Raw genomic sequence first — 22996 nt, 5'->3', positions numbered from 1 at the left:
ACGCACCAAAGTAAAATGTTTTTTTTGGATATAAATATGAACTTGATCGAACAAAAAATGCATGTATTGTCTAACATGATGTCCTAGGAGTGTCATCTGATGAAGATTGTCAAAGGTTAGTGCTTAATTTTAGCTGTATATCTGGTTTTGTGACGGCTATCCGTGCTTGGAAAATTGCTGTTTTTTTTTTCTTTTTTTTTTTTTGCTAAGGTGCTATCCTAAAATAATCTAATGTTTTGCTTTCACCGTAAAGCCTTTTTGAAATCGGACAATGTGGTTGGATTAACGAGTAGAGTATCTTTAAAATGCCGTATAATACTTGAATTTTAATTTTGAGATTTCTTTTTTTTAAATTTCGCGCCGTGCTATCTCACTGGTTGTTGTCCAACCAATCCCGTTAACGGGATTTTATCTCGAAGGGGTCCTCGAGGTTAAGCACAGAATGTAAAAGAAGGATGACCTGTCAGAGCTGTCAAAGAAAGCACCCCACTATCCTGCACATTGAAGGAAGAGAGAGATTTAGATCTCAAAAGGCAGATATGAGTGGTGTAGCAGTAAACGGGAGGAGACTGTCAGCAGTGCTCTTGTTTCACTGGAAGCTGGTGACGATACCGGGGCCGGTACAGATTGTGCACTTGCAATTGTGCCAGTTCAAGTAAAGGTGGCAAATGGAAGCAAGTCTGTGTTAACCTATGCGTTTCTCGATTCTGGTAGCTCGGCAGCATTTTTTGTACGGAGAGACTCATGAGGCAGCTGAATGCTAAATGCAGTGAGACTGAAATTCCGCTACACACAATGGGGCAGGAGAGTCCTACCAAGAGCTTTGAGATATCTGGATTAGAGATTGGCAACGTGGAAGGCGACACATTTCTTGCATTACCAAAGGTCTACACCCAAAATAAGATCCCAGTGACAAGAGAGAACATTCCCACTCAGAAAGATCTCAAAAGGTGGCCATACCTCAGAGGTTCAGTTGAAGGAAATTGATGCCGACGTCGAACTCCTGATTGGCGTAAATGCTCCAAAGGCAATGGAACCCTGGAAAATTATAAATAGCCAAGGCAACGGACCGTATGCAGTGAAAACCATCTTTGGATGGGTGATGAACGGTCCTCTTAACATTTTACATTTTAGTCATTTAGTAGACGCTCTTATCCAGAGCGATTTACAGTACATTTCATTTCATACCTTTTTTTTTTTTTTTCCTAACCTGTCTGGGATAGGGGGCAGTATTTTCACGGCCGGATAAAAAACGTATCCGATTTAAACTGGTTACTACTCTTGCCCAGAAACGAGAATATGCATATAATTAGTAGATTTGGATAGAAAACACTCTAAAGTTTCTAAAACTGTTTGAATGGTGTCTGTGAGTATAACAGAGCTCATATGGCAGGCAAAAACCTGAGAAGATTCCAAGCAGGAAGTGGCCTGTCTGACAATTTGTATTCCTTCTGTTGCATCTCTATTGAAATTACAATATCTGTGCTGTTACGTGACACTTTCTAAGCGAGGCCGCATTCATGTGAAGCGGTATGGTGTGATCTTTACTTGCCTTGTGAGTCGAGCTGTCCATCTAGAAGTTGCTAGTTATCTGGATACTGATTCCTGCATCAATGCCCTGCGCAGGTTCATCTGTCGAAGGGGCCCAGTCACAAGTATCAGAACAGACAATGGCACCAACTTTGTTGGAACACACAGAGAGCTAGGAGAAGCTCTGAAAGAGCTGGATCACAATAAGATTCAAAATGAATTACTGAAGGAAGGAGTGACATGGTCATTCAATCCTCCCTCTGGAGCTCACCATGGGGGGGGGGGGGGTATGGGAGAGGTTGTTCCGACTGGTGAAAAAGATCCTCTATTCAGTCCTTAACCTCTTACATCTAGACGTTCCGCTAGCGGAACACCTGCTCCAATATCCAATGATGGGCGTGGCGCGAATTACAAATTCCTTTAAAATACAAAAACCTCAATTTTTCAAACATATGACTATTTCACAGCATTTTAAAGACAAGACTCTCCTTTATCTAACCACACTGTCCGATTTCAAAAAGGCTTTACAGCGAAAGCAAAACATTAGATTATGTCAGCAGAGTACCCAGCCAGAAATAATCAGACACCCATTTTTCAAGCTAGCATATAATGTCACAAAAAACAAAACCACAGCTAAATGCAGCACTAACCTTTGATGATCTTCATCAGATGACACACCTAGGACATTATGTTATACAATACATGCATGTTTTGTTCAATCAAGTTCATATTTATATCAAAAACCAGCTTTTTACATTAGCAAGGACTCCCCCCCCGAAAACACAACTTCCTGCCTTTATCCTAACACACTTACCACAGTACAATGAATGGGCAAGAGGGGGGGCCAAAAACGAAGTTACACTAACAACAAATGAATATATCTCAATCAGGTAAATATAAATGTACCTAATATTTCATCATATACATTCATATTTAATATATTTACACAAATATACATGGAGCTCGGTATGTTCAGTCTAGACGCGGGAGCGGTATAGTTTTTGACCATACAGACATACAAACAGGTCATATTATATATTTTCCATATCAAGTAATCTGTTTTAAGTTGATTGGATAATCATTTTCCTGTTAGATATAAGAAGAATAAATATTTTTGTTGCACCATATCCCTGGATCACATTGAATGTTTGGCTGTTTGGAAACCTTGAGTGTGGACTGTATGCATACCAAATAACCCCGCTTCAAGCTTGGGAAATGGATATGGTAAAGAGGAAAGGAAGCCACTACAAGCTCATTCGTATGTTGTTTTAAACGATAAATCATTGTCAATCCAAATACCAAGGTATTTGTATGCAGAGACTCATTAGATTATAGAACCATCCGATGCGTGAAGATGTAATCCATCTGAGACAATCTTATGAGAACTTGAAAACAACATTTAGTTTTGCCCGTATTAAGCATGAGTTTTAAATCAGTTAGAGTTTCCTGCACAGCTGCAGAAATTGTACTGTAACCTTGTCCCAGCCAGGTCAGCAGTCGGGCAATTGCGTGCATAATAGTATAGTCTTTATATAGATTAAATGTACAACTTGTATTAAACATTTTTTTCTCCCCTTTTTCTCCCCAATTTCGTGGTATTCAATTGGTAGTTAGTCTTGTTTCATCGCTGCAACTCCCATACAGACTCGGGAGAGGCGAAGGTCGAGAGCCGTGCGTCCTCCGAAACACAACCCTTCTTGACACAATGGCAACTTAACCCGGAAGCCAGCCGCACCAATGTGTCGGAGGAAACACGGTACACCTGGTGACCGTGTCAGCGTGCACTGCACCCGGCCCGCCACAGGAGTCGCTAGTGCGCAATGGGACAAGGACATCCCTGCCGGCCAAACCCTCCCCTAACCCGGACGATGCTGGGCCAATTGTGTGCCGCCCCATGGGTCTCCCGGTCGCGGCTGGCTACAACAGAGCCTGGACTCGAACCCAGAATCTCTAGTGGCACAGCTAGCACCGCGATGCAGTGCCTTACACCACTGCGCCACTCGGGCGGCCAAATGTACATTTTAACAGATTGATCAATAGCATTTATATAAATAGTGAAAATAACAGGTCCTATGTACTTTAAGAAATGAGGACTTAACCCCATCAATCACGATGGCCTGAGTTCTGTCACTTAGTTAATTATGAAACCAAGAGCAGTGTTCAGAGCCCAGGCCAAACGAGGACAACTTGTTCAATGAAATAGCATGATCAACAGTATCAAACGCTTTTGACAGGTCCATAAACAAGGCAGCACAATTCATTTTAGCATCCAAAGCATTGACAATATCATTAACAACTAATGTGGTTGCTGTGATAGCGCTGTGCCCTGACCTAAACCCAGATTGATTTATATTAAAATACCATGCTCAGATAAAAAAAAGAGCGAAGTTGATTATTTACCAAGGATTTGAGAATCTTAGCTAGACATGGCAACCTGGAGATGGGACGATAATGATTTAGATCACTACTATCTCTGCCCTTATGGAGTGGCAGCACATAAGCTGTTTTCCATACTTTTGAAATATTTCCTTATAACAATGTTAGATTTAAGATAAGGGTTACTGAGCCAGCAATGATGGGGGCAGCACACTTGAGCAGACCCTGCTCCAATTGGTCAGCCCCTAACCTATCTTTTTCTGTGAAATGTAAAAACTTGACTACCATATTCAGAGTCAATCTGCAACATTTCAGAATCAGAGATGAGCCCATTCTTAGCAATAGAAGGGACAGACACTCTTTCAAAAAGATAGCTTGCTGAAATAAAATGACAATTAAATGCATCAATGATGGTATTTTTGTCCGTAATGGGGCCAGAGTTTGAATTAATTTGTTGGGGCAGAGAGGAGGGCAACCCTTTAGAGATTAGACAGAATTTAGCTGGGTTCCCCTTACAATCAGAAAACAGTGGTTACATAATAATCAGATTTAGACTTTTTTTAATCAGTTTTACACGTTCAGTTGCCTAAAAGATTGTCAATCTGGGCCTAAACCTGTGTTCCTGGTCTTGACCCAGGCTACATTTCTCTCATGAATGAGGGCACGATTATCAATAATAGTATTGAAGATATTTAGAAAAAAATCTTCACCAAGATGACGTCTTAGTACTAAACCATATTCATGTACCACCATAGATGCGGTAAAGAGGCCAATGGAACTCGACCAAAACAATGGAAATGCCATGGAAATGCGTGGAGGAAAAATGCCGTGGGGGAAAGATCCCGAATCTCTTCATTGCCCCCCAGAAAAATAAGCCAACATTTAGGCTATTGTTTATATACAGTATTTCACACTACGTTGAGGTAAAAATCGGAGTATAATGCTTGTATGGATGCCAACCCCAACACATGTTCATGTCATCGTCACCAATCAACTATATTACTTAAAAATGACTTTGACTAGCACCACCAATTTCTCTATGTGAGCTATGCTACCAGCTAATAAGAATGGGAGTTACAATTTAGCAGTCACCTCTTCTAAACCTGAAAAGGGACTTCAAAATGTTATGCAGCGATAACAGACAAATATATCTGACTTTAGTAACCACATTATGGGCCTCTTACAATACATCAATCATTACGGATTTTACGAAAAGCCACTCGCAGACGGAATCCCTAGCCGCGTCCTCAGAGCATGCACAGACCAGCTGGCTGGAGTGTTTACGGACATATTCCATCTCTCCCTATCACAGTCTGCTGTCCCCACTTGCTTCAAGATGTCCACCATTGTTCTTGTACCAAAGAAAGCAAAGGTAACTGAACTAAATGATTATCGCCCCGTAGCAGTCACTTCTGTCATCAGGAAGTGCTTTGAGAGGCTAGTTAAGGATCATATCACCTCTACCTTACCTGACACCCTCGACCCACTTCAATCTGCCTACCGCCCCAATAGATCCACAGACGATGCAATCTCCATCACACTGCACACAGCCCTATCCCATCTGGACAAGAGGAATACCTACAGTATGTAAGAATGCTGTTCATTGACTATAGCTCAGCCTTCAACACCATAGTACCCTCCAAGCTCATCATTAAACTCGGGGCAATGGGTCTGAACCCCGCCCTGTGCAACTGGGTCCTGGACTTCCTGACGGGCCGCCCCCAGGTGGTGAAGGTAGGAAACAACCCCTCCACTTTGCTGATCCTCAACACAGGGGACCCACAAGGGTGCGTGCTCAGCCCCCTCCTGTACTCCCTGTTCACCCATGACTGCGTGGCCATGCATGCCTCCAACTCAATCATCAAGTTTGCAGACGACACAACAGTTGTAGGCCTGATTACCATCAATGACGACAGCCTACAGGGAGGAGGTGATGCCAGGAAAATAACCTCTCCTTCAACATCAACAAAACAAAGGAGCTGATCGTGGACTTCAGGAAGTAGCAGAGGGAGCACGCCCCCAATCCACATCAACGGGACCGCAGTGGAGAAGGTGAAATGCTTCAAGTTCCTCGGCGTACACATCACAGACGATCTGAAATGGTCCACCCATACAGACAGTGTGCTGAAGAAGGCGCCTCAGAAATTCGGCTTGGTCCCTAAGACCCTCACAAACTTTTACAGATGCACAATTGAGAGCATCCTGTGATATCACCGCCTGGTTCGACACCTGCACTCCCTGCAACCGCAGGGCTCTCCAGACGGTGGTGCGGTCTGCCCAACGCATCACTGCCTCACTGGCACACTGCCTGCCCTCCAGGGCACCTACAGCACCCGATGTCTCAGGATGGCAAAAATATCATCAAGGACATCAACCAGCCGAGCCACGGCCTATTCACCCTGCTACCATCCAGAAGCGAGGTCAGTACAGGTGCATCAAAGCTTGGACCGAGAGACTGAAAAACAGCTTATTTCTCAAGGCCATCAGACTGTTAAATAGTCATCACTAGCCGGCTACCACCCGGTTACTCAACCCTGCACCTTAGAGCCTGCTGCCATATATATATATATATATATATATATATATATATATATATATATATATATATATATATAGACATGGAATCACTGGTCACTTAAATAATGTTTACATAATGCTTTACTCATTTCATATGCATGCAGATTAGTGTGTATTTTTGTGAATTGTTAGATATTACTGCGCTGTTGCAGCTAGGAACACAAACATTTCGCTACACCCGCAATAACTTGGGCTAAATATATTTGATATGACAAATCCGAAACCTACTCCCCATTGACCCAAGTGTTTACATTGTGCAAAGCCAATAGAAATAGGACACCCAAACACGTTTCCCACTGTTATTTTTCTTGGTTTTAGATCACATGACAACCCCGGACCCTAGGGCCACAGACGCATGTGTTACACTGGCGCAGCTTTCCGCTAAATTACAGCTAGATTCTCTCCCTCCAAGCTGCACTAGGCTGATATGAGCCTACAGGAGGCCAAACACAGTCTGGGGGGTGTCTGGGCTGCCTTTGCTGTCTTGTTATTTGCATTAGTCTGTATGGGAGAGTTGTATCAGAGGCAACCATGTCATGGTTTAAGTTGATGGTGGAATGCTGTGAGGAAAGGAAAGGGGAAAAAAACACAGTAATACCTTTATGTCACGACCGTCGTTTGAATAATTGGACCAAGGCCCAGCGTGGGTAGAGTTCCAAATATTAATGATAGTGAAACTTCCAAAACAACAAAGATCTAACGATCGTGAAATACGTAGCGCACATAGGCACTCATACAAAACAATATCCCACCTAGCAGGTGGGGAAAAGGACACACTAAGTATGATCCCCAATTAGAGGTAACGATATTCAGCTGCCTCTAATTGGGAACCACACAACACACACACACACACACACACACACACACACACACACACACACACACACACACACACCAACATAGAAATATAATACCTAGAAACCCCCCTAGTCACGCCCTGACCTAAAACACCATAGAGAACCCCGAGGGCTCTATGGTCAGGGCATGACACTTTAGCAGTGCACATGGCTGTTATTTTCGAGGGCCTCCTTCAGAAACACTATTTTGTAGTGTTAGTAGGGCTGTCCCTGACAAAAAACAAATCTTGGTTGACCAAGAGTCATCTGTTCTTTCAACCAATTGACTGGTCAATGTTAAAACATACATTTTTCCATTTATAGACACACCCTATGTGTTTTAATAAAACCAACTACAGTACCAGTCAACTTTGGACACACCTACTCTTTATTTTTACTATTTTCTACATTGTAGAATAATAGTGAAGACATCACAACTATGAAGTAACACATATGGAATCATGTAGTAACCAAAAAAGTGATAAACAAATCAAAATATATTTTATATTTGAGATTCTTCAAAGTAGCCACCCTTTGCCTTGATGACAGCTTTGCACACTCTTGACTACTGAGCTTGTATGATGCTTTAAGCACACTGTGATTAAATAATTAAGACAACGATCAACTTGGTCCAGCCACAAGCTTGCACTAACAAACTTGCAACATTGTATAAAATATTCGGGACCCTCAGTTTCCTGTGATTGTGAGCTCCGGACAGACACAGCTGTAGGCTATTTGTTCAAGGCATAAGAAGTGATCAGGTAGGCCTATTTTATTACGTTTTCACCAGATCAGAGCATGATTTTTTCTCCTCCCTTTCAAGTGGAGTGGTTTGGTTATCGAAAGGGAGAGAGCTGGAAAGATTTTTCAAATAGGCTACATTGTGGAACTATTGTCATTCTCAATGGATGTAAAAACAGAATTAGTTTACTTGCTGTTTGAGGTGAAGAAAAAATTACTTTGAGAAACTCCACAGCTCATTAGTGGTGGTGAGTTAAGACAATACTATAAAATCCCCAAATGGGCACATTTAGTCTACATTTGCGCAGGCCAGGTGGCCTAGGCCTACTTTTATGATTAAGTGTAGCCTAGGTTGTGCCCTCTGCAAACAACATGTCTGTAATAATACTGTAATAAGACTGTAATAATAATATATTGAATCCATTAACAGAAATTACCGTAACCAAACAAACATTGTAGAAATTATGGGAATTAATGGTAAATGTACAAACTGATGATACTGGTGTGCCATCCCCGCAGGCTCCAGAATGGATTAGTTGACTGAGACAGTCATCAATCAAGACGTGCCATAATTATTCATATTTTATTGCATCAACAGAAATTACCGTAACTTTACAAACATCAAACAAACAGCTACCACATCAGTCATAGGCATCATTAACAAGTGCATTGACGATGTCGTACCCCCAGTGACTGTACATACATTTCCAAACCAGAAGCCATGAATTGCAGGCAACATCTGCACTGAGCAAAAAGCTTGAGCTGCTGCTTTCAAGGAGCGGGACACTAATCCGGACGCTTATAAGAAGTCTTGCTCTGACCTCCGACGAGCCACCGAACAGGCAAAGCGTCAATACAGGACTAAGATCGTATCATACTGCGCTGGCTCTGACACTCATCGAATGTGGCAGGGCTTGCAAACTACCATGGATTATTAAGGGAAACCCAGCCGTGAGCTGCCCAGTGACGTGAGCCTACCAGACGAGCTAAATGCCTTCTATGCTCGCTTTGAGGCAAGCAACACTGAAACATGCTTGAGAGCACCAGCTGTTCCGGACAATTGTGTGATCACACTCTCCATAGCCAATATGAGTAAAACCTTTAAACAGGTTAACATTCACAGACTGATTACCAGGGCGCGTACTCAGAGCTTGCGCTGACCAGCTGGCAAGTGCATTCACTGACATTTTCAACCTCTCCCTGAACCAGTCTTTAATACCTGCATGTTTCAAGCAGACCACCATAGTCCCTGTTGTCCATGAACGCCAAGGTAACCTGTCTAATTGACTATCACTCATATCTTTAGCCATAAAATGCTTTGAATGGCTGGTCATGGCTCACATCAACACCATCATCCCAGACACCCTGGACCCACTCCAATTCGCATATCGCCCCAACAGATCCACAGATGACACTCCACACTGCCCTCTCCCACCTGGACAATAATAACATCTATGTGAGAATGCTGTTCATTGACTACAGCTCAGTATTCAAAACCATAGTGCCCTCCAAGCTCATCACTAAGCTCAGGACCCTGGGACTGAACACCTCCGGGTGTGTGCTTAGTCCCCTCCTGTACTCCTTATTCACCCACAACACCATCATTAAGTTTGCTGACGACGCGACGGTGGTAGGCCTGCTCACTGACGATGAGAGAGCCTATAGGGAGGAGGTCAGAGACCTGGCAGTGTGGTGCCAGGACAAAAATCTCTCCCTCAACGTCAGCAAGACAAAGGAGCTGAACGTGGACTACAGGAAATAGAGAGTCGAGCACGCCCCCATTCACATCGACAGGGCTGTAATGGAGTGGGTCGAGAGCTTCAAGTTCCTCGGTGTCCACATCACTAAGGATCTATCATGGTCCACACACACACCAACACAGTTGTGAAGAGGGCACGACAATGTCTCTTCCCCCTCATGAGGTTGAAAAGATTTGGCATGGGCCCTCAGATCCTCAAATTATACAGTTGCACCATTGTGAGCATCTTGACTGGCTGCATCACCGCTTGGTATGGTAACTGCTTGGCATCCAACCGCAAGGCGCTATAGAGGGTAGTGAGTAAGATCCAGTACATCACTGGGGCCGAGCTCCCTGCCATCCAGGACCCCTTTACCAGGCGGTGTCAGAGGAAGGCCCTAAAAATGGTCAAAGACTCCAGCCACCCAACGTCATAGACTGTTCTCTATGCTACCGCACGGCAAGCAGTTCCGATGCACCAAGTCTGGAACCAATAGGATCCTGAACAGCTTCTACCCCAATACATAAGACTGTTAAATAGTTAGTTACATTTTTTACCAAATAGCTACCCGGATTATCTGCATTGACCCTTTTTGCAAAACCTTTTTTTTTTACTCATCACGTACTGTACGCTGCTGCTACTGTTTATTATCTATCCTGTTGTCTAGTCATTTTATCTCTAGTTATATGTACATATCTACCTCAATTACCTCGTACCCCGACACATTAACTCAGTACTGGTACCCCGTGTATCTAGCCAAGTTGTCATTACTCATCATGTATTTATTATTATGTTTTTTTACTTTTGTAATATTTCTATATTTGATTTCTCTCCACATTGTTGGGAAGTACCTGTATGTAAGCATTTCACTGTTGGTCTATACCTGTTGTTTACGGAGCATGTGACAAATTAAAATTAGATTTGATATGATCTTAGTTATTGAATGTCAAGGCAACGCTTTACTAGGAGGTCCCCGTACGCACATATGCAGGTTTATGAATAAGACATTATAACATCAATATCAGCTACGTTAGACATTATAACATCTACAACACCTACACAATACATTATAACATCTGTCATAGACAGCAATGTCACCAAATTATCTTTAAGACAGTTTTGAACATCTGGAACTATGGCCCCACTGCAAAAAATCTCTAAACTTAACCTATGTATACGTTCATATACCTCTATAACTGCTACATTCCATTATAACATGCGTCATAGGCAGCAATGTCATTGAATGATCTTTAAAACGGTTTTGAACATCTGGAACCATGGCCCCCCTGCAAAAAAATTCCAAACATAGCCTTTATAATTCTTTTCTAGATTAGTGTCATTTCAGGAACAGCTGGTAGTCATAGTCATTTAGCTAATCCTACTAATTGACTGTCAGCATTTCCCACAGTGTTCATCAACCGCCTGCCTGTAGTGAATCAGGTTAGGGCTATAGGGCCATTGAGTGAATAGCTGTTTGGTCAGCACATTTCCATTTGTGTACTAAAAACCCTGCTCTTTTTTTCCTTTTAGTTCAAGACCATTGTTGGGTTTTCTGTCGTTGATTGGTGATATAATACAGTACATGGTCTTCCATTTATTGAGTTCCAATAGATTTTACAATAAGAAAGTAGGCCTAGATAATGTCCTGTTGTTGTCCCTATGTTCATCCTCCTTGGATTTCAATACCAAAAGGCAACTTTTTCAATTTAGAAATCCGTTGTGATTGTATATGATGGTGCACCAACATATTATGGACAAAAAAATCAGGGGTGTGGTAAATTCAATTTAAATTCAGTCAATTCAGGAAATAGACTGAAATTTGAATTATTTTTTTCTCATAGAGAAAAATTGGGGAAAATTGGCTTGAGAATTAAATTGACTAATTTAAATTGGAATGACCCCAACCCTGCTAAAATGTTTCTGTCAATCGCAGAAAAAAATTACATTATATTTCCTCATAGCTGCTCCCAAAAGTTCTGACTTTAGAGGTCACGTCCTCGTGGACTGTCGAGAAACAAAGCATCATTGCAGAGACAAAAGTTTTTAGGAATGAGTCGCCCCTAAAGGCCTAGTCCTAGTTCTAGTATCTTCTTCTGTTGCCGTTTGGACTGTCCCTGAAATCTGAAGTGACAGCCCCACAACAGTGAATGCTATACGTGTCTTATTTTAATTAGGAAATAACATCAGTATATTATTAGCGAAGCCAAAGTTATTTTCAACTTATTTTACATTATTGGACTTAAGTCTGAAAGAGTTTGGTTCTCAGAGAGAGAGAAAGAGAGGAAAAGAGAGAGGCGGAGAGAGAGAGAAAGGGGGGGAGTGTGAGGGGGAGGGAGGGGGTGTTCTAAGGAGTTGTGGTGGGGTCATTGTGTGGGGCTGGTGAATAGTGGGATTCAGATGGTTGTGGGAGGTAGCCAGGCACAATAGTGAAAGTGAGGCCTGTGTTCTTGCTCTTCCTGCTGCCTGCCTCATTTCCCCATCGATCTTCCATTGCCACGGCAACCCAGCCACTTGGCCTAGCACTGCATCAGTCTTTTGGGGGCACGCTTGTTTGACTTGCTGGGACTTGGGTAGGGGGTGGGTAGGGGTCTTCTCTGTGTTGGCCCAGGGCCATGCTGTTGACAAAGCTCACACATGTTACACATGCCTGCATGCACAAGCAGTGTGCACACACACACACAAACAACACACACACACTGCTACTGCATTACCTCACACATAACACCAGCACAGAAATACTGCATAGTACATACATTACCTACACAAGCACACATTCCTGACATTGCATACACACACATGACCTCACAGGGACATTGTCGTCATAGGCAGATGCGTAAAGCTTTGTTTGGTTAAAAAAATCATATTTGTTTTGGAGGTATAATATCTTTTTGTATCTATAGATTATACACTGAACTAAAATATAAACGCAACATGCAACAATTTCAAAGATTTTACTGAGTTACAGTTCATATAAGGAAATCAGTCAATTTAAATAAATTCATTTGGCCATAATCTATGGATTTTACATGACTGGGAATACAGATATGCATCTGTTGGTCACCTTTAAAAAAAGTGGATCAGAAAACCAGTCACTATCTGGTGTGACCACCATTTGCCTCATGCAGTGTGACACATCTCCTTTACATAGAGATGATCAGGCTGTTGATTGTGGCCTGTGGAATGTTGTCCCACTCCTCTTCAATGGCTTCAAGTTGCTGGATATTGGTGGGAACTGGAACATGCTGTCATACACGTCGATCCAGAGCATCCCAAACATGCTCAATGGGTGACATGTCTGGTGAGTATGCAGGCCATGGAATAGCTGGGACATTTTCAGCTTCCAGGAATTCTATACAGATCCTTGTGACATTGGGCCGTGCATTATCATGCTGAAACATGAGGTTTTGGCGGCGGATGAATGGCACGACAATGGACCTCAGGATGTCATCACGTTATCTCTGTGCATTCAAATTGCCATTGATAAAATGCAATTGTGTTCCTTGTCCATAGCTTATGCCTGCCCATACCATAACCCCATTGCCATCATGCCATCACTGTTCAGAACATCGTGTGGGTGAGCAAACCGCTCATTCACATAACGCCATACATGCTGTCTGCTATCTGCCCTGTACGGTTGAAATTGGGATTCGTCTGTGAAGAACGCACTTTTCCAGCGTGCCAGTGGCCAACGAAGGTGAGCATTTGCCCACTGAAGTTGGTTATGTTGCTGAACTGAAGTCAGATCAAGACCCTGGTGAGGACGATGAGCACGCAGATGAGCTTCCCTGAGACGGTTTCTGACAGTGTGCAGAAATTATTTGGTTGTGCAAACCCACAGTTTCATCTGCAGTCCGGGTGAATGGTATCGGACTATCCCGCAGATGAAGAAACGTGATGTGGAGGTCCTGGGCTGGCGTGGTTACATGTGGTCTGCGGTTATGAGGCCAGTTGGACTGAGAAATTATCTAAAACGAAGTTGGAGGCAGCTTATGGTAGAGAAATTCACATACAATTATCTGGCAACAGCTCTGGTGGACATTACTGCAGTCAGCAAAACTTGAGACATCTGTGGCATTGTGCTGTGTGACAAAACTGCACATTTTAGAGTGGCCTCTTATTGTCCCCAGCACAAGGTGCACCTGTGTAATGGTCATGCTTTTAAATAAGCTTCTTGATATACCAGACCTGTCAGGTGGATGGATTATCTTGGCAAAGGAGAAATGCTCACTAACAAGGACATAAACAAATTTGTGCTCAAAATTTGAGAGACATAAGCTTTTTGTGAGTATGGAACATTTCTGGGATCTTTTATTTCAGCTCATGAAACATGAGAACAACACTTTACATGTTGCCTTTATATTTTTGTTCAGTATAGTTACTTGAAATAAGAAGGGTACAAGTGCCGTTCATCATCTCATAAATCACAGTATTTGGGGTTAAAATATTATTTACATGACACTAGCAACTGAAAATTGTCTGTTATGCCCTTTTCTATAACAGGCCCAAATATAGTGGAAGTTGAGATTTAATAGGGCTTTTCTAAAGCCTGTACAAATACACATTAGTCATGGCCAGAGAGAGTAGCTGTTAGAAGCAGGGAGTGCGTCCCAAATGGCACCCTATTCCCTAAGTAGTGCACAACTTTTGACCAGAGCCTTATGGGTCCTGGCCAAAAGCAGTGCACTACATAGGGAATAGGTTACCATTTGGGATGTTGGTAGGGTTTCAGTCCAGTAATCGCAATATTGACATGCAATATCCATATCACAAGAGATCCATTTAGCATGAAATATTTTCAAACGGCACTAAGCCATGTGTAATGTCATATTCTTTTAGTTTACTCTGTTTGTCGTTTCTCTCCCTCTTCTTTTGCGGCTGCTTCCCACACACCCGAGCCCCGCCCCTTGTCAATCAAGCAGCACAGTTCCTCCTCCTCGCTGTTAGATTCACTATAACTTTGCATGCTGTTCTGTTAGGTCAAATGCAGTCAACAGATTGTTTCAAACAAGAATGATGCTCCTTTCCACTTTGCTTCTTAACATAAATCATTCTATTTCAATCATTCCAACAGTTCACCCAAGTGTTTTGATCTATACTGCTCAAAAAAATAAAGGGAATTCTTAAACAACACATCCTAGATCTGAATGAAAGAAAAAATCTTATTAAATACTTTTTTCTTTACATAGTTGAATATGCTGACAACAAAATCACACAAAAATAATCAATGTAAATCCAATTTATCAACCCACGGAAGTCTGGATTTGGAGTCACACTCAAAATGAAAGTGGAAAACCACACTACAGGCTGATCCAACTTTGATGTAATGTCCTTAAAACAAGTAAAAATGAGGCTCAGTAGTGTGTGTGGCCTCCACGTGCCTGTATGACCTCCCTACAACGCCTGGGCATGCTCCTGATGAGGTGGCTGATGGTCTCCTGAGGGATCTCCTCCCAGACCTGGACTAAAGCATCCGCCAACTCCTGGACAGTCTGTGGTGCAACGTGGCGTTGGTGGATGGAGTGAGACATGATGTCCCAGATGTGCTCAATTGGATTCAGGCCTGGGGAACGGGCGGGCCAGTCCATAGCATCAATGCCTTCCTCTTGCAGGAACTGCTGACACACTCCAGCCACATGAGGTCTAGCATTGTCTTGCATTAGGAGGAACCCAGGGCCAACCGCACCAGCATATGGTCTCACAAGGGGTCTGAGGATCTCATCTCGGTACCTAATGGCAGTCAGGCTACCTCTGGCGAGCACATGGAGGGCTGTGCGGCCCCCCCAAAGAAATGCCACCCCACACCATGACTGACCCACCGCCAAACCGGTCATGCTGGAGGATGTTGCAGGCAGCAGAACGTTCTCCACGGCGTCTCCAGACTCTGTCACGTCTGTCACATGTGCTCAGTGTGAACCTGCTTTCATCTGTGAAGAGCACAGGGCGCCAGTGGCGAATTTGCCAATCTTGGTGTTCTCTGGCAAATGCCAAACGTCCTGCACGGTGTTGGGCTGTAAGCACAACCCCGACCTGTGGACGTCGGGCCCTCATACCACCTTCATGGAGTCTGTTTCTGACCGTTTGAGCAGACACATGCACATTTGTGGCCTGCTGGAGGTCATTTTGCAGGGCTCTGGCAGTGCTTCTCCTGCTCCTCCTTGCACAAAGGAGGAGGTAGCGGTCCTGCTGCTGGGTTGTTGCCCTCCTACGGCCTCCTCTACGTCTCCTGATGTACTGGCCTGTCTCCTGGTAGAGCCTCCATGCTCTGGACACTACGCTGACAGACACAGCAAACCTTCTTGCCACAGCTCGCATTGATGTGCCATCCTGGATGAGCTGCACTACCTGAGCCACTTGTGTGGGTTGTAGACTCCGTCTCATGCTACCACTAGAGTGAAAGCACCGCCAGCATTTAAAAAGTGACCAAAACATCAGCCAGGAAGCATAGGAACTGAGAAGTGGTCTGTGGTTACCACCTGCAGAACCACTCCTTTATTGGGGTTGTCTTGCTAATTGCCTATAATTTCCACCTGTTGTCTATTCCATTTGCACAACAGCATGTGAAATGTATTGTCAATCAGTGTTGCTTCCTAAGTGGACAGTTTGATTTCACAGAAGTATGATTGACTTGGAGTTACATTGTGTTGTTTAAGTGTTCCCTTTATTTTTTTGAGCAGTGTATATCGCAGGTCAAATCGCAATATTTGGTCAAATAAATCACAATTCGATTTTTTGCCCATATCGTAGAACCCGATGTGGTACAAAACAAAGTGTTTCTAAGTGGTAAATGTTACATTGCTGCTGGAGAACATATCTCCATAAATGCCATTGTAAGACCCCATTAAGTTTAAAAACTCAATTGTCATGCCTATTGGTAAAACTAAAAAACACATTATTTTGTTCACTGTTGTACCCATTTTGCAACCATGTCTATCAGTCTCACAACATATGGGAGCAATTGGTGCATCAAAGCAGGCATTGGGCCCCCTCCTCCACTCCTGGGGTGTCAGAGAGACAGTCCTGGCACCAACTGTACTCACACACACACACACACACACACACACACACACACACACACACACACACACACACACACACACACACACACACACACACACACACACACACACACACACATATTACAGTGCAGCCAGCGCAGCAGATCACATGCTATCTGCGCCCTGCTACAGTTAACAGCTCCAGTGTCTCTCACCAGGATGGATAGTGCTCATCTAAACAGCATGTGCCAAACAGCAAAGCACCGCATCTGTGGTGCAGCATCACAACGTTAATCATCAGTGCATTAGAGACAGTCTCACTGACCCAGTTTTCAATAGGAAGTAGAGCAATGCCTAACCTCGCATAAACTCCACTGTTGTATTGGATGTAGCACGGCAGATTCTTCGCCGATCCGTTTTCTGATGTGATGAAATTGGATAAATAGATACTGGAAAAGTGACTATTTCAGACTGAGAATGGTTTCAACTTCAGGTTTGGCTTGAACAACTATATTTGGCATTAACAAAATGTGTAGAAGTATGTTGAGGATTAGAGTGAATAATGACGACGTATTTATGTTCCATTGTGTTTATAATGCCTGAATTCCTTATTTCAGCAGCTTATGTTGCATGCATGAGAATACTGGACTGTAACCTGCATACAACACAAATATTGATCCTCTAGACTAGCTACATTGTTTTGTTTATTATTTTTCACATTATTTGTTTGTAGACCTGTATGTATCGCCTTTTCTCTCTCCACTTCTGCACTGCTCTACAGCATTGTAATCAAAGACCATACTGTAGATGGCCATTTTGAATGAATATAGGAATTCTGTGATCTCTACCATAGAAACGAATGTAAATAGGAATTCCATAATCTCTCTTTCTACCTCCACAGACTCCCCACACAAGCAGACCTCCCCACTCCCCAGCAGCAATGCCTCAGACAAGTCAAGCTCCAAGACATCCGAGGTGGGAGATGACGTCCTTGGGGACTACGTGGTTGGCGAACGTGTCTGGGTCAACGGGGTCAAACCGGGCGTCATTGCCTACCTGGGTGAGACCCAGTTCGCCCCAGGACAGTGGGCTGGGGTGGTCCTCAATGACCTGTTGGGAAAAAATGATGGCTCTGTGGGCGGCGTGCGCTACTTTGAGTGCCAGCCCCACCAGGGCATCTTCACGCGCCCCTCCAAGCTCACCCGGCAACCGGTGGGCGACGGAAGCGAAGTCCACTCCACTGATTCGCTGACAGCTCAGAACCTGACACTCCATGGCGGCAATGGCACTTCGCCTGTTGGTCAGCGTGTGGTTATGCCACTCAGGGAGGGCATGCTCAACAGCTCTGTGAAGACGGGTAACGAGTCAGGTTCCAACATGTCCGACAGTGGCTCGGTCAAGAAAGGTGGGGATAAGGACCTTCGAGTGGGAGACCGTGTTCTGGTGAGTCCATGTCCCCACACACACACACACACACACACACACGCACACACACATGAAGAGCCTGTTTGCTTTGACCCTCACTCCCACAAAAGGTCAAGGACTGCCATTTACACAACGTTCTTTCAACCCAATCACAATCTCCAAACAACAATAGGGTCGAATTCCATTTACTGTTGGACTTAAAGCTTTCCCACTGGTCAATATTGTAAATCACATTGGATTACTGTCAGGAGATCCCACCGCTGACACCATTTTACCGTGCTTCTCCACTCTGCTCTAACTTACAGCTATTCTGTGAGTGCGTTGGTCAATATGGATACTGGGCAGGGAGCTGTGAAACTTGTCTCAAAACCGCCAGCCTCTCTTGCAATGTGAGATATGTATTTTGGTGCACTGATTTGAATCTTGAAGCTTGTTTTCTGATTTAGTACACGTTACACATTGCACAATGGTAATCTAAAAACCTCCTTGTTTTAGAGAAATCCTTGACCACAGTTTTTAACCACTTGCCATGGCCTCCACCTTCTATGCTCTCTATGTATATACACTCAACAAAAATATAAATGCAACACGTAAAGTGTTGGTCCCATATTTCATGAGCTGAAATAAAACATCCCAGAAATTGTCCATACGCACAAAAAGCTTATTTCTCTCAAATGATGTGCACAAATTTGTTTACATCCCTGTTAGTGAGCATTTCTCCTTTGCCAAGATAATCCATCTACCTGACATGTGTGGTATATCAAGAAGCTGAATAAACAGCATGATCATCACACAGGTGCACCTTGTGCTGGGGACAATAAAAGGCCACTCTAAAATGTGCACAACAGCCCTTGCCACAACAACACGATGCCACAGATGTCTCAAGTTTTGAGGGAACGTGCAATTGGCATGCAGACTGCAGAAATGTCCACCAGGGCTATTGGCAGATAATTGAATGTACATTTCTCTAGCATAAGCCGCCTCCAATGTCTTTTTAGAGAATTTTGGCAGTACGTCAAACCGGCCTCACAACCGCAAGCTACGGACAACGAACACAGTTGCATTTTATCAATGGCAATTTGAATGCACAAAGATACCGTGACGATATCCTGAGGCCCTTTGTTGTGCCATTCATCCGCTTCCATCACTTCATGTTTCAGCATGATAATGCACGGCCCCATGTCGCATGGATCTGTATACAATTCCTGGAAGCTGAAAATGTCCCAGTTCTTCCATCACCAGATATGTCACCCATTGAGTGTGTTTGGAATTCTCTGGATCGACAGCGTGTTCCATTTCCCGCCAATATCCAGAAATTTAGCACAGCCATTGAAGAGGAGTGGGACAACATTCCACATGCCACAATTAACAGCCTGAACAACTTTGCAAAGGAGATGAGTCGCGCTGCATGAGGCAAATGGTGGTCACACCAAATACTGACTGGTTTTATGATCAATGCCCCTAACTTTTCTTTAGGTATCTGTGACCAACTGATGCATATCTGAATTCCCAGTCATGTGAAATCCATAAATTAAATTTCAATTGACTGATTTCCTTATATGAACTGTAACTCAGTAAAATCTTTGAAATTGTTTCATGTTGCGTTTATATTTTTCTTCCCAACATTCTCAACGGCCTTCACCCACTGAAACTACTCATCAACCATTAACAGCTTTCGTGGACCTAAGCTGTGAGGCTGCACACAATGCTTAAACTCCATAGCATTCATAACTCGTCCTTGACACCCTGAGTAATCAGTCTTTACCGCTGGATGCTGTCCCCTCGGCATTGACATTCAGCAGTACCTTAATGACAAGGTAGCACAAAATGAAAGCACACCAGGGCCTATTCCCTCAGGTTGTAGAGAGGATCTGAAGGCCTAATGGACACTCAGTCACTAACAATGGGCATTACCATCCCCTGGCTTGTTAGAAGGATCCCGTTATCAGGTGTTTTGGTCATAACAATGTCTGCTTCCCAAATGACTCCCTATTCCCCTATATAGTGCACTGCTTTTGAACAAGGTCCATAGGGAATATGGTGCCATTTCTGACACACCCGTAAATGATCCAGACAGAGCTTGGATCTGACTGAAACATGAGACGACCCCTTTAGTCAGAGACGGAGATGTAGAATCATTTTGATGAACTTCGTCCTGACAAGAGTTGTGTTTAACTTGTACTTCATACATATTTCAGATCCATTTGTGACACAGTTGCAGGATTAGCGGGGTTGTACAATTTTTCCTGACTGCTGTTTAAGACCACACATCACTATCTCGTCAATTAACCAGCGACTAACCCCACTTTTAGAGGCATATGTCTATAGTCTCTTACTGTAATGAATGGCAGCTAATTTTATTTTATCAACATTCAGTCAAAAAGCTAGAGAAGCTGTCAATGTGAAGGGGATGTTTGAGGATCAAGTGGCCAGGATGGAGCCCTCTTGAACCCAATTAGAAAGAGATCTGTGGGGATGGCCTGCCGGTCACTGGGATGACAACCCAACTTGGGATGGGGAGGGGCTTTAGCGGTTGGACTAGTGGAGAACAATTGGAGGGTTGCTTAGTAGCAATGCAAATATCATGGTACAGCTTAATGGACACTCAATTACTATTGAAGCCTATTTACATTTGAATTATCACTTTTTTAAACCTGTTATGGCTAGGGGGCAGTATTTTCACGGCTGGATAAAAAACATACCCGATTTAATCTGGTTACCACTCCTACCCAGTAACTAGAATATGCATATACTTATTACATATGGATAGAAAACACTCCAAAGTTTCTAAAACTCTTTGAATGGTGTCTGTGAGTATAACAGAACTCATTTGGCAGGCAAAAACCTGACAAGGTTTCAGGCAGGAAGTGGCCTGTCTGACAAGGTGTCGTTCTTCTTGTCTCTGTTTATTGAAGAGTGAGGATCTTAGCTGTCCCGTGACACTTCCTACGGCTGCCATAGGGTCTCAGAAGGCGGTAAAAAGCTGAATCGTGGCTTTGCAGGCTCTGGCTGAAACAAAGTAGCGCGTTTGGGTAGTGGCTGGTTACAGTACTGTGAGACTCAGGCTCGTGCCCGCGTCGACCGAAAGCTTTGTTTACTTTCCTCAGTTTAGCTAAAAGGAGATTCCTGGTTGGAATATTATCGCTTTTTTACGAGAAAAATGGCATAAAAATGGATTTTAAACAGCGGTTGACATGCTTCGAAGTACGGTAATGGAATATTTAGATTTTTTTTGTCACGAATTGCGCCATGCGCGCGACCCTAATTTACCATTTCAGATAGTGTCTGGGACGCACGAACAAAACGCCGCTATTCGGATATAACGATTATTTTGGACCAAACCAACATTTGTTATTGAAGTAGCAGTCCTGGGAGTGCATTCTGACGAAGACAACAAAAGGTAATGAAACTTTTATAATAGTAAAGCTGATATTGGTGAGTGCTAAACTTGCCGGGTGTCTAAATAACTAGCCCGTGATGCCTGGGCTATGTACTTAGAATATTGCAAAATGTGCTTTCACCAAAAAGCTATTTTAAAATCGGACATATCGAGTGCATAGAGGAGGTCTGTATCTATAATTCTTAAAATAATTGTTATGCTTTTTGTGAACGTTTATCGTGAGTAATTTAGTAAAATGTTAGCGAATTCCCCGGAAGTTTGCGGGGGGTATGCTAGTTCTGAACGTCACATGCTAATGTAAAAAGCTGGTTTTTGATATAAATATGAACTTGATTGAACAAAACATGCATGTATTGTATAACATAATGTCCTAGGGTTGTCATCTGATGAAGATCATCAAAGGTTAGTGTTGCATTTAGCTGTCTTCTAGGTTTTTGTGACATTATATGCTAGCTTGAAAAATGGGTGTCTGATTATTTCTGGCTTGGTACTCTGCTGACATAATCTAATGTTTTGCTTTCGTTGTAAAGCCTTTTTGAAATCGGACAGTGTGGTTAGATAAAGGAGAGTCTTATCTTTAAAATGCTGTGAAATAGTCATATGTTTGAAAAATGGAAGTTTTTGTATTTTAGAGGAGTTTGTATTTCGCGCCACGCCCATCATTGGATAATGGAGCAGGTGTTCCGCTAGCGGAACGTCTAGATGTAAGAGGTTAAACTAGGACAGAGGAATGTATAACTGAATTTTTCCGACATAACGTAAGTACAGCAGATCCCATTGTATGGGACACTTTTAAATGTGCCTTTAAAGGCCATGCAATTCAGTACTCGGCTCTAAAACAAAAGCAATTTAGGTCAAAAGAGTGCATATTAACAAAGGAAATACAAGGTCTAACAGAACAGACAGATGCTGTAGCAATAGAAACTGTACCATAGAGGTTCAGAATAAGTTAGTTGGGGGGAAAAAGGAATGGAGGAACTTATTCAAGAAAGATCAAGTGTAATATATTATAAAAAAATAAAGCAAACTGGAGGGAATATGGGGAAAAATGCACCAAATTATTTTTAAATCTTCTACATAGAAATGCTACCAAAAATAATTTACTGAAACTTGTTAAAAATGACGGAGTCACCCATGATTCACCAAATTATATTTTGAAAGAGGAAGAAAAGTACTTTAAGCATATGTTTTTGTTTCAGTCTCCTCCATATCCTCTAACCAAAGCTAATTGTATGGATTTTTTTTCTATTAATAATGTAAAATGAACAGCTGTACAGAAAGACTCATGTGAAGGCGAAATTACAGAGGAACTTCTTGATGCAATTAAAGCCTTTAAATCCTGGAAAAGCCTTTAAGTCCACGGCTAGATGGCATACC

At 43.0% G+C, this 22996-nt stretch overlaps 1 protein-coding gene across 6 annotated transcripts in view; it reads left to right on the top strand.

The window, feature by feature from the left end:
- Window positions 1-22996, top strand: part of clip2 (CAP-GLY domain containing linker protein 2) — an 84375-nt gene that overhangs the window by 10473 nt on the left and 50906 nt on the right. For all 6 annotated transcript variants that reach the window (XM_014197855.2, XM_014197854.2, XM_014197857.2 and 3 more), the window contains exon 3: window positions 17696-18237. In XM_014197855.2, coding sequence (XP_014053330.2) covers window positions 17696-18237 — 542 coding nt within the window. The remainder of the gene's footprint in view (window positions 1-17695; window positions 18238-22996) is intronic.

This window comes from Salmo salar, chromosome ssa04 (assembly GCF_905237065.1).
Source record: "Salmo salar chromosome ssa04, Ssal_v3.1, whole genome shotgun sequence".
Taxonomy (NCBI): Eukaryota; Metazoa; Chordata; class Actinopteri; order Salmoniformes; family Salmonidae; genus Salmo; species Salmo salar.
The sequence above is the reverse complement of the archived record's forward strand: the minus strand, read 5'-3'. Positions and strand labels throughout refer to the sequence as shown.